This window comes from Hypomesus nipponensis, chromosome 19, assembly GCF_054491055.1.
Source record: "Hypomesus nipponensis isolate SF chromosome 19, ASM5449105v1, whole genome shotgun sequence".
In the NCBI taxonomy this organism is placed as follows: Eukaryota; Metazoa; Chordata; class Actinopteri; order Osmeriformes; family Osmeridae; genus Hypomesus; species Hypomesus nipponensis.
In genome coordinates this window covers 11,508,526-11,527,106 of record NC_140379.1, presented here as the reverse complement: position 1 = coordinate 11,527,106, position 18,581 = coordinate 11,508,526, and the positions used below count along the sequence as shown (strand labels likewise).

The 18,581-nt window shown below is 40.1% G+C and overlaps 1 protein-coding gene across 4 annotated transcripts in view; it reads right to left on the bottom strand.

Moving 5' to 3' along the window:
- The window catches only part of znf609b (zinc finger protein 609b), a 52,408-nt gene extending 33,827 nt beyond the window's left edge, over nucleotides 1-18,581 (bottom strand). For 3 of the 4 annotated variants that reach the window (XM_084682231.1, XM_084682230.1, XM_084682233.1), the window contains exons 1-2: nucleotides 18,196-18,581; nucleotides 7,160-8,053 (exon numbers count right to left, since the gene is read on the bottom strand). In XM_084682231.1, the coding sequence (XP_084538357.1) occupies nucleotides 7,160-7,924 (765 nt within the window). In that variant the 5' untranslated portion in view covers nucleotides 7,925-8,053; nucleotides 18,196-18,581. The remainder of the gene's footprint in view (nucleotides 1-7,159; nucleotides 8,054-18,195) is intronic. The other variant, XM_084682234.1, reaches the window with a different exon arrangement.

Genomic DNA, 18,581 nt, shown 5'->3' with positions numbered 1-18,581 from the left:
GCTTGTACAGTAGTCCCTCAAGGGAAAAGGGTGATAAATAAACACGAGCAGATAACTTACAGAATGGTCAGCATTTCATCATGTACCACTTATATTTGAACTAGCCTCTGGTTTAATTATAGATTACGTTTAAAGAAAAACTATTAAGACATAACTTCATTTGAGATTTAAGCTAACGTGTTTTTTTTTAAATTTATATTTAAGAGTCTCAAAATATGGTTTACCACACTAGTTCAGGAGTAAACGTATTGCCAGCTCTCCCTATAGAGCCAAGGCAGAACATTCCATGCAATGGAAAGAGCCATGTCTGCCCCTCCCCACTGTGTGGGTTTTGTTCTGCTAATCAGACCACATGCCTCAAGGATTCAGTAAGCCTGGAACTGTGTCTGCCTTAATAGACTAGCCCTTTCAACAGCCTTTCCCTCTCATTCCACCAGCCCCATGCAGCTGAAGGACCACAAACAAACTATTCAGTGTGTAGGGGGTTAAAGACTTCAAACATTCATAACAGTCCTCTCCTCCCCCTTCCTTCCTTAACCTCAGGTCTTCTCCCCCCTCACACTCTTCCTCTACCACTCATGTGCCCTTTCTTTCCTCTCGCCACAGCACAGCCATTTTATTTCCCCATGAATAGCAGGGGTAGGGTAAGATTAATGGTTTATTACATGAACATTTTCTAACCCTATACCTAACTCAACCTTAAAGAGAAAAAATACATTGACAAGAAGCAATCAAAATCTCCAATCTTGGCTTTCTCTCCCTTTTCCCTTTGATTCTTTGTTTGTTTGTTCCACCCTATTCCCCCCTCCCTTGCTTTCTTGCTACTCACGCATTGAGAGGCGAAATGAGGCGCGTTGGAAATTTGCTAGCTGACAATGGAAGACAGCTGCTCTTGCTGCATAAGTCTTTCATGAGCTGAATTAGCAGTGCAAGCTCGCCTCTCACCCTTCCCCCAACATGCCTCTCTCGCAGCGCCCTGATCCAGACACAAATGCACACACGCCTTGTACAAAGCTGAAGAGAGAAAGGAGTAGAGGGAGAGGAAAGACTAGGCACGACAGGGCTTTGTTTGACAGATCTGTGATCACTTTTGCAGGACTCACTCAAGACATTTTGTGTCCATGTAGCCAACCCCATCCATTTTAATGAGGATATTACTGTTGTGCACACTTCAGAACAATTTAAATAACCTACCTGAGAAAAAAAAGACGAGGAATCAATATAGTGAGCCTGCTCCATTTCAGTTCACTGTTTGTTTAACATTTCACAATTTTGGAACAAAAGGGTCACAAAAAGGCTTATATTGTCAATTTGGGGACCAACTGACAAATTAGCACAGACGAAAATGCTGGCAAAGAACTACCATCCTTCAGCTTGAAAGCTGCAGTGCTGCAATGTTCCTGCCAAAGTCACCTTGTTATCGTAATACAGTAGGAACAAAATAGCATGTGGACTCCCAGCATGATGTGGCAAGGTTCATAGGCTCCTCAACAAGCTTTGTGAAAGTCAACAGTTTATTGCAACACCTTCAGGCGCAAATAAAAAAACAGGAACAGCCTCCTTTAACAATGACTCCATATGTTGAGTAAATATACATTACAGAAAATGCTATGTTTGGTTTTCAAAATGCCCTGGGTTAAGGATTGTACCAGTGCCAGATAAACAACTGTTTGCTACCAACACATTTAAATGAGGAAGGTCCTGTTTTTTTGTAATAATTTGTTGACAAAGTCTAAACATCTAAGACGCCTTGCCTGGAATTCATAGCTGCAGCTAGGCAGGGGCATTCAGGGCTGTAGATAGAGCTTCACAGTACACTTTCCATCTCGAAAAGCTTTGGTTGAAACATCTTGCCATTTAAAAGTAACTTGGGCAAAATCTTTTCCTTTGTGTACAAAAGCAGAACTTGCACCACTCTAAGGAGCCTTCAGAAAAGAGCATGAGGGCACAAATCAAGCACCAGCGTTTTTTTAAGGTCAAGGAGACCGCTAAATGTCTACAGACACTGTTTATGGCCAGAAAGGACCAGGTTCCAATATTAAATATTTCCACACAAGGGTCTCTCGTGACTCTTGACGAGGATTTCCTGGAACACTGTCCGACAAGACTATAAACTCAGTGGCCCGCAGCGTTGCCACTACCATTCACTAGCAGAGCTTCTGCTCTGTGGTGGGGGATGGCGGATGGGGGATGGCAGATGGGGGATGGGGAGTAGCCTATGCTTCAGCCTTTCTGTAACAGGCAGAGAAAATGTACTTTAGTCAACCAGCTAAAATGCTTTTCAAACTGAGTCTATTTCAATTCTTGCTGTCCACCAAGTGGTATTCTCATGACTAAATTTTCATTGGAAAGTTGGAGAGGAAACATGACCTAATTGGCAAAACACATTTCTTGAACACAATGTAAAGAACCCTGTAAACTTGCTGCACATAGGCCCTACCAAAACAGTATTCTACCCTTTGAAACCCCTAATAGTCTAATAAGAAAGAAAATATTGCATCAATTTTAAATTCCAAACTGCTTCTATAAAATGCAAGAGAACCTCAACAAGGTATTTAACAGTTTGCATCAAACGTTTTAGGGAAATAAAAAGATAAGTTAATTAATAACATGTCTAATTCAAAAAGAGAAAACGAATACGAGGTCAAGATTTGAATGAAATGGTGCAATATGGAAGTCAGAGTAGAAGCTTTACTCTTTTTTTGTCAAGATGTTTGACCGTCAACCCCACATCCTCAACACCACAGCTACATCAACAACCACCTAAACCATATGTCCAGAGTGGAGGCCATGTACTTGCAAACCGTCCCTCTAACTCTTCCCTTTATACCTCCCATTTTAGAGACCTGTATTTGTGCTTTGCCTGTAACCTCAAAGCCGTTAACGTTGTTTTGGAGACAGAGGCTAATGGCAGACATGTGGAAAACAATTAGTGTTGAGTGTTTTTGCTACTAGTGAGGGGCTCCCCAGGGGCAACTGTTTAAAAATGGCAGAAGCAGTCGTGTAAGAATCTCAGCAGCTATAAGCAAAATGCCTCCATTGATCTTTCTCAATTCAAATAAAAACGACTTCTACTAAAACGTGCCTACATGCATAACCTCACAACAACAGAATGACAAAATCTGAAAACTAAAACCACTAGCATTGTTTCAATGTGTCCTAATTACAGGCAAGACAACACTATTTTGTAAACTATAAAGAGGTGTGGGGAAACGTTTTATTTTTTAAGCATAATGTATTTCTATAATTAATCATGTCCAAAGATATAGGACACCTACTAAACTGGGAAATCATCACCATAAATGCTTGAAGCATATTCATCTTGTATGTTGTTTTCTGATGTTTATCAGTTTTTTGTGATTTTTGAATCATTACTAGAAGTCAGTCTAGTTTCTAGAACAAGCATGTCTTTGTTGTCTGTTGACAACGACACTGTGTTCAGTCTGCTACTGTAGACAAATTCTGAGGAGTTTTTGGCTCTTGCAAAGTTTTGTATCCTTTGTAAAAATCTGTGTCCACTGTTCTCACATCAATTGATCTAACGTCAAGTCAGTTCCATGTAGGGGTGGACGGTATGAACGGCATAGAAATACACCAGTAAAAATGTTGCGCATCCTCATAACCAGTATTGCACAAATGGAGAGCCTTGTTTTCGGTGTTATCGTTCGTTTGTATACACTACTTCTGACGTTTACAGAGACAATGTAAAAAATACAACATGTAAGAGTGTAAACATGCAAGCAGAGATGCCTGGTTTGTTAGAACTGTGAAATATTTAATGTAGGCCAACATAATCAAGTATTCAGCCACGTAATAATTATAGCTAGCTGGCAACAAATATTGAAAGAAGTTCTCTTGCAATCCCATAAACGTGTTGTTGAAAGCTACATAGTTCGCTCTTCGTCCGTGGCAAAGAACTGCAAAAGTTGGAAAAATAGATGAAAAAAACCATAAGCCTACTACTACAAAGCCTTTTTTATGGGCAATGGCTTGATGAAACTTAATGACAAAAGCCACAAACCAGAGATTCTAATCAAACCCACCCCTTATTATGGCTCTAAAAATACCGCAATTTGAAGATTGCCAACATAGACCCTTATACCAGCTCCTGTGACATCCCAATCTCTAATATTTAAAGGAAAGGGTTAGGTCCATGAGATGCTGGCCGGGGCTCTGAGGGCCTCCATTTTTATAGAAGCCATTGATGAATAGACACCCTGTCTTATCATGGTGCTGTCTAGGCTAAAGATTGTTGGCAATGTTGAGGGATCAACTTTAAGTCCCATTCTAAATAGGCCCATTTCTGAGTACTAGGTATGTTTAACTGGATTTGTTCAAGAATAACAAAGCTGTATGACTGTGGAGCTGTCCAGTCCACAGAACTCAAACGGTCTTCCGTTCTCTCTACACTTGAGAGGATGAGCACCTGGAACCATGAAAGGATGTCAATCACTCGCAAAGTCATGAAACCAAATAAACAACAGTGCGAGTAGCCTACAGCAAAACACTTTCTGCTCGCTCAGTCAGGCAGTGACAAACAGGGTTGAGGATAGTACAGGACACTAGCCAGCACTAACTTTAGCTAGCTACAGTAGCACTTCTAATAGTAGCTAGCAAACTCCGGCTGTCCGTTAAAATTGTTTGTGCTATGTGCATTTTGTATCTGAACCCTTAAATGCAGGGTAGGCAATGTTGTTGAGAAATACTTTTGGTCATATTTGCTAAAATAAACTTAACACCTTGATAGCAACCAATACATATAAATGGTTTGACGGTAATATGAAATTAATTCAACATCTGAGGGTGTCGCAAGCCCAACCAATCATTAAGCCCCGTACCCTGACTAATGATTGGACGAGCCATCTGTCTACCTACCTACCTACCTACCTGCGCACACTCTGCCCCCACACTCAATGCGCGTTACTCGAGTTTTGTAGGAGTGCCTTTGAAAGGAGGGAGTGGGATATTAAGGTTTGAATCATTTGTAATTGAAGATAAAATTGCTAGCTTCGCACAACTTGCCTACACAACCTTTAAATGAATAACGTTAACGATAATTGATTGTTAACTTGTTCAACTATCGGTTAAGGAAAATGCACAAAATGTGCAACCCTAGTTGAAATAGGCTAAATTTGGAGAAATGTTTTTGAATTCAATCAGGCCTTTAGGCAGTAGTTCAAACATATTGAGATGGACAAAAGATATGTGGCCACAAGGTAAAAAAGTGGTTAATGGGAAAGCAACCCAACAGAGCAAACATTCTATCAAACGTGTAAAAAAAAATAAACGAAAAGGGATTGTGGAATCGGTAGTGTACCAATACAAACCTGCAAAGAAAACACCTAACGACACATGGACAAGAATTTGTTTTTTTTTTGTCGGGGGGGAAGACATTCTATGTACTCCCTCTCTTCAAAACACACTCATCTCCTTTCAGAGCCCTTTAAAGCCCTGGCACTAGTTAAAAGGAATGTGCTGTAACACAATAGCACCAGTCAGTCGGTCACAGGGAAGAAAAGGAAATCAAGCAAGCTCTCATGAGACCCCATTCTCCCCAAACAGCACATCAGCAGCTACACTGAGTGGGGGCCATGCTCTTTCACTCTTAAGCACAGCCTTTTTTCACTCCTTCCTCTTTTGAACTGACATTGCCAATGTAATTTTCCATGAGAGCTGCTCCATTCGTCAAGGCCAGCATCACGTTGAGGCAGCTGACGAGTGCCTGGCTTCTCCAGGCTTGTATAATGAGAGGCGGGAGAGGGATGGGGGAGGGGGAAGCAGTATTGGAATTGAGGAAGCAGAGATGATTTATTTCAGCACCAAGAGCCAATGCTTTAGGGTTTCTGTCAGAGGACAGAGATTGTCTGGAGAACACTGTCTAAAACACTGGCTAAGAGTCTGAGTGATTAATCATAAGAAAACTGCATTTGGGATGATTAGTAAAACAATCACAAAAAATCTAGGCCTGGTAAAAAACATTACAACTATTAGTAGTATGCCTTATCCAAATCAGCCCGTGTTGTCTATTTGACTTGGCATGGATAGCACTTATGTTCATGGAACATGAACAGATTCATGTGCAACATACTTCAAGGCAGGAAGTACCACATGTCCTGATACAGAAATGAGAAAAAAATTGGCACTTAAGACATCTGAAGGTGGAAAACATCCACAGGACAAATTAGGCTCCTATGATGGACTCAAAAAACAATTTGAACCCAGTGGTGAACCCTCTCCTTTGTTCAAATGTGTTAACCCATGCTCAATTACCTGAGCAGTTTGAGTATTTTCTGGTTGCTTTTGCCCTTAGATTTCCTTCCATGTTTGAGTTGTCTGAGGATACTCTGAAGCATTCCTGACATGGGGAACTTGGGTTTAAGGAGTCAAACTGGCCTCTACTTCCAGCCCTTTCAGCCCTTCCCCCTAACACTTCACTTTCTACGCAGCAGAGAAAGCCAAGGCGCGCTCTGGCCTCACCCCTCCCCCACCCAGTTCCAGCAGGCATTACTGGGGCTTGTGGGATTAAGAATGGAGCCCAACAACAGACAAAACAGTCCCCAGCACCTCCCAGCACTGCAGGCTTTTGTACTGCATGACCATGAAAAGGCTGCTCTGCTGTGCACAATACACACACTGATGAACCAGCTCAATAAGGAGACAGGATATGTGCGGGTAAATAGTTAAGCAACTGTTCATTCGTTTTTACTACAACAAGATTCCCATTGGTGGGAGAAAGCAAAGCAAATTATTAGTAAACCAAAAGTAGCACTAGTTATCAGGACTTTCATTGATTATTTCATAAAATGTTGAGAGAAACATGCTTTGACATTAACTAAGATCAATCCCCAAAGGCACAATGTGCCCTGTTGTAGTCAAGCTACTTGATATTGTATGATATTATGGTTTCAGAAGGGATAAAGGAGAAATAACAGGTGGATGATTTGATTAATGATGCATCTACAACCTTCAAATTTAAGTCCAGCCAAACCAGGATACCAAAAGGGTGTAAAAGGATAAACTCATCAGCACTCTTACCCTCGGGAAGGCCTACAATGTTTGGGCTACAACAACTAAAGCTCACAGCTCAGCTAATTGCTCTTGGATTCACAAAACATCAAAGAGTATGATCCAAAGCAGCAAATAAAATAAAAACTCTTACCTTTTCATTTTTCACCTTCTTCAGTGTTCTGCATTCATTATTACTATTCTCCAGTTCCTCTGGTTCAGTTTTAATGGTCAACGCTGGGACTATCCCAACAGATTCAAGTGCATTATTCCCCATTTGATCAGCTCCAGCCAATTCTGTTGATTGTGTGTTCTCAAAGGGGGCACTGCGATTACCCCCCATAGTAGCTTGGGATTGAGAAACAACCTCCTTTTCAGCAGCAGTTATTGCCACTACTGGGCCTCCCTCACTTTTCTCTTTCTTACTTTTTCCACCTGCCCCCTCCTTGTCTTTTTTACCACTAAGCACTCCTCGGGAGGCTTTGCCACCCTTTTCTGTGCTTTTGCCAGTGGTGGAATTGTTGGCAGGGACTCCTGCACTACTCACTGTGCCCGTTGGCTCTGCTTGGGTTCGTCCCAAAATTTCTTTCTTGGCCCCATCTCCAGCTGAGGCCTTGTTACCATTGTCTTTAGAGTTCTTGCTGCGTTTAGATTTGGATTTGCTTTCTTTGCCCTGAGGGCCAGACACAGGACTAACAAACCTGATATTGTCAGGCAACGCTGCCACAGCACTTGGTGGTGCTGCCATGGACCCTCCGTCCTTGGTGCCAGACATCTCGAGTTTGTCTTTTTCTAAGTCGGCGTCGAGGTCAATAATTAGATTTCCTACACCGATGTCCCACTCATCACCGCTGTCGTAAGTGTCCACCGCATTTGAGTCCACACCTTTCCCGCCTGCAGTGCCACCACTTAGGGACATTTTAGTGCCAACGGCCCAGGTTTGCCTCAATGAGGTCTGACACCTTCTCAGACGGTTGGGGCACTAGGGCAGGGGTTAGAGAATCCTTACGGTTTAGGTATTCCTTTCCCATTTACCCACATTTTTGCCCTGAAGGAAAAAGAAAAACAGAGTTAGCTGTGATAACACTAAACACTCCTACTAAGGCAGATACTTTTCCAGTCCAAGGTTAGGTCCAAGTCATTTACAGTCTAGTCAACCCTGAAAATAGTATTTACATGCATTTTCCTTACAAACGCAATAATATAACCACTGGGCAAGCTCCATGGGAATCCCAATGGCCTCGCTCAGATATCTTAAGACCTTCCAAAGGTTACTATGGCAACCATACGAAAGTGTAGGCCAAATCCTGACTGACGGACAATGAGACCCAATTGTTCTGAGAGCCGGCTCTAGCGCCACACAAATCTGCAGATAACCATTGTCAATCACCTTCAGAGGTTTGAAACAAGACATGTTATTTGAAGTGGGCAATGAAAACTCTGAATTCTTTGTTGTTTCAAAAACATTTGACTGAAGATAGTGCAGTGACATGAAATTAAGTGAAATGTGTCTAGTTTTGGGAGACAAATAAATCACATTTTATTTTACGTTCATATAGATTAAGTAAGTATCACTAAGAGCTGTCAAAAGTAATGTCTTGCATTTTGAAACATGTTGTGAGACGTTCGTAGCATTTCTTGGTACAATTTCTCTGTTCCATCTTCATTAGACCGAAGACTGCGTCACTGACTCCACTTCAAATAAAATGACATCAGGGAAGGCAGACCACAACATTAACCCAATATCTGTTCAAAAACAATCTAAGCCACTCGCAGAATCCATGTCCATTTTAAGATGGAGCCCTCTCAATTTGCCTGAACCAGTTGCATTATTCTGCAAATAATTTACTGCACTTATAAATAGGCTGTAGCCTACCTCTTTTTCAATATGACTTGCCCACAACAGTTCTTTTAAAAGGGAAGGACTTTCATATTAACATATTGCTACACAAGTTGATTATGATGAATGGACTATGATGAATTTACTTTTGTCACCCTAGCATGCAGAAAGAACGAGCTGTGCCAACAAAGTAGCCCAACAACAATACTACAGTATTGAAGCCACACTATGCATTTGAGCCCAAGGACTACACATTCATTCAAACAATTCTCGTTAATGAAATATTTGATTAAAGGTCTTCTCAAAATAAATAAATACAATTAAATACAAGGTGTATTATCAAACTGTGTGTTTATATTTATTTGAGTTTGTTTAAATTATCCCAAATTTCCAATTAAATCCCTTTTCCCAGGACGTTTCCACCTCAAATTTCCCCAGATTAAATTTGCATACAAAGTTTCTGGAAATTTACAAATCATTTTTTGCCACTTTGCAACCTTATTTAAAGATACACCATTGATTTATTTGACAAAATAAGGATTGTCATCTCAAAGGCTTGCCTACCATGCTCAAACAGCTACGCTTGGTATGCTCAAGTTCCCCTACTCTGAACAGGTGGTCCTTTTGACTGTCTCCTGACACCACCCACCCACCAATACACACACACAACTACAGACTTGGGCTTGTTTGGTGATGATACTGGTATGCTTACAATGACTGTAAATAACATCCATTTACAAATGTACAATTGTCTTTCAAATTTCACAGAACATGGCAGGGCTTGAAATTCACTTTTTTACTTGGTGGCACTGGTGCTCCCAACTTGGAAAAATTAGATGCACCAGCAAAAATTACAGTTAGGAGCACCCAACAAATATTAAGGAGCATCACAACAAAAACAACAACAAATTATGGTATAGATTTACAGGGCTTCAGGGGGTTGTTTTTGATTGACTGTATAACTTGAGACAGCTCTCAACACGGCAGAAAAAAAAATTCTCAGTATGCCTGCAGCATTTTTGTGGGACAAGTTATCCCTTACTTCTCAGCGTGAGAAATACAATGTGTTGCGTGAGAGCGTGGGAAATGTTTGAAATGAGTGAGTCTCACAGCAAATGCGTGAAACTTGAGAGCCCTGGATTTCTTTTACGCGTTAGTTAGCTCCTTGTCACGTGACAACAGAGCACAGTGACAAGGAGTGACTGACGGCTAATATTAAGCTATCTAAAATATGTATTACTGGGTAAAGATTACGTTTAATTGGTTATGAAACATTGAAGAGAATGGTGAACCGGTCAATGTATCAGCTCACAGCAGGCACATACTGAATAGTAGACTAATTAGCGAGTGTTTTGTAAGAAACTGAAACAAGTTACACCATAACGCGTATTTGCACTCGCACAAATGCTCTCATTTTTGGGTTGCACAGACAATTCCAGGAGCATATATGACCTAAAATGGTCGCAATTTCAAGCCCTGCATGAGGTGGGCTGAGCGGGGACCAGGACCTTGTCCCCTTTCGGAACATTGCAGACATGGCCCCTCACAAACCCTCCAACGCAGAAGTAAATAATTAACACTCACATCTGTAGTGCTCCTCTCCCTCTGTGATAAGGGACTTGCAGGGGCAAACAAACCCATCACAAAATACTTTTCAGAGAAACCAGGGAGGTGAGATCAATACACCCTCAGAGAGCTGAATTCTGATTATGTTCTTTGTGCTGCAAACATGCGGCAGAATAGTGAGAACAACAAAAAATAACCCAGTCAAATAACCCCCATGCCCCGTTGTGGAGAAGAGACTGGATAATATACAAGGCCTAAAGGCCATGGCACACCAATTCAATGCACCACCAGAAGAAACTGACTAAAAGACTAGGCTGTCTCTTTGGTGGGTGTAGCCTGTCTACGAGACTCAACATTCTGTGGCAGACTGGATATGGAATAATTAATCAGTCATAGTCTAAAACTTAACCTAAGTTTAGGTATTTTTGTGAGCTGGTTGCCAGGGCAGAACAGTAGATATAGGTTACAGTTTAAGAAAATAACATTGAAACAAAGATGTACATTTACAAAAAACCTACTTAATTGTTTCTGTCAATGATTTGCTCATAAACTGAGCTGAAGAGCGGATGACCTCCACTAGTGCACTAAGGAAAAACCTTCTGCAGTCTGGTGGACAGAGAAGTTGAAACCCATTGGTTGTGGTATCTTTGTTGTGTTCCTGTCTTAGGTAATTGTTAAATCTATGTTGTCTTAATTTCTACTCTCAAAGAAACTGAACAGGATCTTCAATAGTTGTCCACTGCAGAGTAGACCCTTAATATATTTTGTCCTTTTTATAATGTTTACTTCTGCCATTTTCACTGTTTACTTGTATTGGCTAGTCATTACTGACCTATTGGAACTTGGGGTAGAAAAGAAAGCAGAATAAAAGTCTAGCTTACATGATTCGGGTGACAAACATACCTTATACAAAGGCTGCTACACATCTAACTGGCAGGCACACAATTCACCAAGTTTTCAACATGTAGTGAATCATGGAACTCACATTACAACTGGCAACTGAGGTAAAACTGGGAAACTGCCATTTGAGCTCCCTGCTTGCTCACCAATTGCAGATGGCTCCCCATGGGAAGAACAGTCAGTGGTGAAGTGGCGCTAGTGGTGGGGTTGGGGGTAGGGAGATGCAGCTGTCCCCATTTGGCTGGGTAAACAGTTGCGGGGTTTAATTTGTCCGACACCTCCACAAAAGAGGGGTTGTAACTCTATCGGCAGTTGACCTACTGTACTGCCCTTAGTGAGAACTGTAGAGCAAGCCCTTTTGAAAGGCCTGCTGAGGAAACGTCCCAGTGAGCAGCGTGTTGACCAAAAGGCATGGGGCTGAGTACCTCCCTTAGAGCCTGTCCTTTCATTCAAAGATCCGATTTCCTCTACATCACAGAAGCCATGTCAGCTTGATTTTATCTCTGCTGCTGAGTATAAAAAAAGAAAACAATAAGAAAACAAATAAAACTACTAAATACTGAATATTTTAAATTCAATGAAATTATTCTGAATTGCTTTAATTAAATGGTTTAATCTAGTTTCTACATCTAAATGTTAGAGAGCACCATCTGTGCATACACGGGAGACAAGCACACTTAGCCCTAATCAGTCATGGATAACCAGGATCTAACAGTGCCTGAATAGAAATAGTGACAAGGAAAACCACCACAGCACTGCATTCTGTTGTTCTTCTGTTGCACACTGTCTTATTGGAATTGATCTAGTGTTAAAGCTGCTTAGTTACTCGGGTGATGTGAGCAGAATATCAAAACATTAATCTCAACATCAGTGAACAATTCAGATGGCCTAGTTCCTCAACACAATATCGTTGTTTGAAGAACCATGAAAAAAAGAAAGTATTCCCACCTCCTTCACAACACACTCAACAACACCACTGTGCAAAAAGTCACAGGGGTATGCCACAGAGAAAGCTGACAGAGTCGTCAGCAGATTATAAAGATATTTTGTGGCACCTGCCATGAACAGCCCAATAATTTACTGTGGCAGAGTAATAACCCAATTGAATGTGCAGAGTCTGACCAGGATGCAATTTTTCTCTCCCTGCTGGTTAAAGACAGGTCCCTTCCAAAGAGCCACACAGTAACCTCCATGTAATTGGATTGTGTGCTTGAGCTGGTTACCAAAATAGAAATGCACAGGGCTGTTCCAGGTGATGGGAATCAGGAGCCTGTGGGTCAGCCAGCATCAATCTCAACAAATGTCAATACAGGAACATCTTACTTCGTAACCAAGTGGGAATCTGGGCTTAAAAAAACAAGCTTATTAAAAAAGAGCAGCCTGTTTAAATGTCTTTAGAGTGCATGAAGACAGTTCTAAATACAGTAATGAATAAAATAGCTTTTGTATCAGACACAAAATGTGTTCAAACGAGTCCTATACTTGACCCTAAAATTAATTTGTGATGCTAAATAGACATTTCCAATGTCTATTTGGAGGTGTAACAATATATCGTGGAACATTATATCGCAATACAACATTTTTACAATATGTATCGTAGAGTTATGGCAATATTTTTACAATATGAGGTCTGTTTGGTCCTATTGGTTGAGCTACCAGCACGCAACCTACTCTGCACCTACGTCATGCGTGCAATCATTGCATTCACAGAAATCGCTTGAACTGAGTTAACTAAATTGTATGTATGACAATTACTGAAAATGTTTAATGTTTTCTAAATAAATCTGTTAATTGAATTTCCGTTTCATTTAAAATGTTGTTCAAAATATCGTGATACGTATTGTATTGTACACCCAGTATCGAGCTGACTGTGTATCGTTACACCTCTACTTAACACTGATCCGGCAAGTTTAAATATGTAAATTTGCATCGGAAGTTTCGTGAAAATGTAGACAAAATACATGGTTATCAGATATTTTGCAGTTAACCAAATATCAACACCACCTAACTGATGGAGGAAATTGGAAAAAATACCACACTGGCAGCAGTTAGATAGGAAAGTCCTATCTTTAGGGTCTGACAATTTGCCAGATCGATTTTTTTTTCTGTGCTCAAAAAGGAACTCGGCAGTGACAAGAGCAGTTCCATTTACAGCGTCAGTCCCCATGGCATTCAGACACGATTCCTGAATAATTTCAAGAGATGATCTCTTGCCTGAACAGCTTAATTCTTCTCTCTGTCCTTTAATGTCTTGTTCTTCCTTTTACTTTCATATTCTTTCATTCTGGCCACCTAACTTTCAATGACTATGAAGGAAAACACAACCAAGTTTCTATGCTTGGAGGTAAGAGTAAATTGAGTCAGACAACCAGGCAACCATGAACAGAAGTGCCTTTTACATTTAAATGTACTTTCCTGTACTTGTTCACATGTCCACAAAACAGAGGTTGAGTAAACAAACAAGGTTTAAAATAGCATTTCAGTTTTACAAGACGGATACGAGGGAGAAGTAAAGCAAAATTTTGGGACAACATTTCTTTTCTTTTTATAGCCAATCTCATGCAAACATTTTCATTGGCTATTATAGCAGTACATCTCAGTGTAGAGCAATATGTAAATTTGCCTCATTCTCTCAATGATGCCTGTTAAACCATACTAACCAAGTAGTAGTCTAACAAAAGGTTCTGGGTCCTATGGATCTGGTACTTAAACCAAGCAATTAGGCTAAGACAACAGCATAGACTGCATGGAGGGGAAATAATTTGTTCACATCAACCTCAAACATCAGCATCCTAGGGCCTGCACCTAGGGGCCTGCACCTAGTATACTGGTAGGAAACATAATAGTCCGGTAATAGGTCACAGAATTGTGGATGCTTATTGATGCAGACTGGGCCGAGGTGGCATTGGAGATGTGCCCAGTCTCCAACATGACACTGTCCCTTGCAAAAAATAACACAATGGTGCTTTGCTGCAACCAAGTTTTAAATGAGTCTAACAACCAAAGAGGTGAGCAGGCAGAACATCAGCAAACATATCAGTTCTCTAGAGAGCTTTTGGCCAACTATGATAAATGTAGCTTGTTTTTAATCAAAATGACTGAATCTTAACTTGGATTCTGATCTTTATTATTATTTTATTATCAGGTATCTTTTGTGTCCAAAGAGGCTTCCAAACCATGCTTCCATCTCTAACATTTAGTATCTAGCCTGAAGACACTAGGCAAAGCGTAACAAACTAACAAAACACTGATGCCAACTGAGACCAAATGAATGTAGGACATCACATATGATGGAATTTAACAAATACTTTTGGTCGGACCCAAACAATGAAAGTGATTTTTGAAAAGGGAGATTAAACCCCTATTAAAGCCATACCAGAGGATAACTCTACCTCACATATACACATTACGAAAGCAATAAAGTTCAACAAACAATGAGACAAACACCTTAGTTTAACAGGTTGTCAGCATTCCCAACACCTGTTGAGAAACAGGCCAATGGAATCATAATTAGTCCACCTAGCTAGGTAGCTAGCTACCTATATTGGCTGGACACGTAAAACCATCTAATTTAATGTTGGGTAATTGTGTAGACAGTTATCAAGCTAAGATTCACTACCATTAGGTCGAGTGAATATGCATTGGCATTCTTTGTATCCACCACTGGCACTAATATTTTCATGTCATTTGCATATTCCTCTTTGTATAGCTCCAGTAAACACAGCCACAAACATCCTAGCTTGGGGAATCCAAGATTTTTTCCTTTTTTTTTTGACGACATAGTTAAGGCGGCAGGCGTGTGTTGCTTAGACGGCCGCCTTGGCTGCAAAGTGTTGCGGGAAACCCTGTTACATGCTAGTTATGCTTTTTTTAAAGGATTTTTAACATACTTAAATATAACCTTTAAAATTTAAGTATAACCTGCTTTCAAGATAGTCCAGGCATTGTGCAGTATATTGAAAAACAGCCAACTTAAAGACAAATTGAAATTAAGAATGAGATTCTAGTAAATTAGTCTAGTGAGCCAGTATGTGTACCAGTAGAGGGTCACATTTAAGGGTACTGGGACAGAATGTGAGCCAGAGTATTATCTATTGATATTGTCAATAGAAAGATCTCACTACTTACTTTTAAGTGATTTCATTTGGGGGGGGGGGGGGCAAAATACACTGCCCATGCATGTCTACTTTTAGAGTATCCCAGAACACTTCTTTTGGGGGGTGTAAATCTATCAAACAGGAATGTTTTTGTCATTGATTCAATGTGATTTTATGTTTTACACACATTCAAATATTTCATCACCTGCTTGTAGGTAATGAAACAACATATTCATACGGTTTAAACCATAGTAAATTGGTCTGTTTTGCCTTCCAATTTGGGGTTTTCACAACCAATGTGCCCAATTTAAGTGTCATAGCATAATCTTTTGAAGAATTCAGTTTGTGGGTCTGTGGGTATACAAGCTAAAATGACTCGTTTTGTAATTAGCCAAGAATTACGCATTAGTGAATAGGCCTACATCTCTCAAAAACAATGTGGCCAAATAGAAGTTAGAACAGTGAAATGTTGCTCGGAATCTTATACTAGACATTATTTTAAATGTAGCTTTTCATTGAGAAGGAGATTAGCTGTCTATATCTGAAGACTGTTGCTGATGTAATGACGCTGAAATATTCAGCTACAGTAGAATCCCAAGGTTGGCATGCCCAAAAACAGAACTGGGTATGACACAGTGCCCATTTCAACACAAGGTTTATATCATGTGCACAAACATTCAAAGAGAAAATTATGTGGATAATAAGGAGAAATTATCTGACTGGACACAAACAGTTTACTATTTTGTATTTGCTACAATTGCACGACTGAGTCATCCGTCTTTCTTTAGTAAACTCCATCATCCACTGCTAGCCAACAGCATTGATTATTTATTTTTTAAGAATCTTGATATTTTGTGTAGCCTACCATCTCGAGTAACCAGTACCATTTTGATGTCTGTCAATTCAACTATGCTTTGCAAATCAGGCAACTGTGTGTATGCAGGATTTTGCTTTTCTATCCACGCCCATATACCATTAAATATGAACAAAGTGCTAGCAATGACGATCTTGGATTGCTCATCTTGTTCTCACCACCTATAGGTACACAACAAGTTTCAATCAATAAAAAAGAATGAAAGGAGAAATAGGTCCCTAAGTTGATGGTCCATGCAACATGCCCTTAACACAGAAATACTAAAACAAATGAATAGTTTGATTTAAGCTGTCATCTTGATCAACCCTTGCAAGTCTACCTTGTCTTTCACATTTAGTTACCTTATAAGGACTTCAAGCCACCATAAGTCTCCCCAGTGTTTTCTAGGGGTGTAACAATATATCGCAATACAAAAATGTAACAATATGTATCGTGGAGTTATGGCAATATTTTTATAATATGACGTCCATTTGATCCTATTGGTTGAGCTACCAGCACGCAACCTACTCTGCACCTGCGTCATGCGTGCATTCATTGCATTCGCAGAAATCGTTTGACCTGAGTTAACTAAATTGTATGTACAACAAAAAAAATTATTGAAAATGTTTTATGTTTTGGAAATAAATCTTAATTGAATTTCGGTTTCATTTAAAATGTTGTTCAAAATATTGTGATACGTACTGTATCGTACACCCAGTATCGTGATACATATTGTATCGTGAGCCAACTGTATCGTTACACCCCTAGTGTTTTCACATCGCAGACTTGCATTACCTTTATGTGTACATCATGAGTATGTCATCAACTGGAGCAGTGGCATGAGATGATTGGAGTTTTACTTAATCCTTTGTAAAGCTTTCTACCAATATACAACTACTTTCAAATACTTACAGCTCCAAAACACATGCTGGAAATCCCCTTGATTAATTTGAGGCACTGCCAGCCAACTACTCACAACATACCTTAGCCGACCTCCAATTGTAAATGGCTATCCCAAGTGTTATAAAACTTGAGCCAAAACCTGTATTTGTTGGCCTCTAGAGTGGTGATGTGGTGTGACTGCATCAAAAATATATAATTGACAACGCTGCTCAAATGATGTGCACAAGGAACATATGACTTACACAGTTAAACCTTGGGGATTTTCAACGAGCACATGGGGAGTATTTTCCAACATTTCAATAATTTGTTGTCTAATTGGATGAATTCTATCTTCGTTCTGGGTCACTACCAAGAAGCCTGAAACCCATGTCCTAAAACAGCTCAATGGACTCAAGACGTGCTCCACAATGAAAAGTCACAATTTAATCATTGGGTTCATATACCAAGTTAAGTCATATAATGTATAACTTTAAACCAAAAACCTGACATTTCCAGCTACATTAGATATAACTTGTTTGGTGATAAGTAAACAAGGGAACTCTCTTACATTATGTTTAAAGCTTTCCTTGCTATCAGGCATTGTGCTCGGTAGCAAGCTGTATGCTTTGGGATAGGCTTGTTAGCCAGCTAGCTAGCTACAATAATAGTAAAATATGCAAAGCTAGCTAGTAGCATTATAATTTTAACTATACCAGAGTTAGAATCTTCATAGAAATCCTTTGTAGAAAACAATTTTACATTGAGAGCATTGGTAGTGATTCGGAATATGCTAACCTTATTGAACTTGCTTTCTGCAATTAACTTTTGGAAAACGCGTTAGCATGTTATTTCGAACAATGAGATCGGAGGCAAAGCCGAAGTAGACGTAAACTGCATGGCTTGCTAGCTAGCTTCCTCCTAGTGTGCTAAGCTAACTAGCTAGATAGCAACAAAAAAGCTTGCTAGCTAGCCAGCCCTCCTTGGCAGCTTCATAGCTAGTAGTGCTAGCAGTGGACCAAAAACAATAACGGCATATTTAAGACAACTCTTACCCCTCTTACTAATTCCGATGCGTCGTCTCGTTATGTACACTCCATAGATAAAGATGACTGGAAGTTATTCACGAAAATCTGGTCAAATTCTGTCAAAATCAGCCTTAATGCCCAAGGACCAATGCACTCCACAAGAAATCCAACGAAACGGCAAGGGAAGGAGAGGCCAGCGATTCACTGGACTCCTGCCGTCATACTTCCCCGTTCCAAATAGAACATACCAGCTCAAGTGGACATCTTTAAGTTAAATTTAACAAGCTATAAAGATATTTTTCTTGCTTCATTGCATAATTAATCCAACATAGAAGGACGGATTCCAACCCAGGATCATTCCTCAGCTTTCGATGTGTCCTTCCGTGCACAGTCTTGTTGGTTGCTCGCAGCTA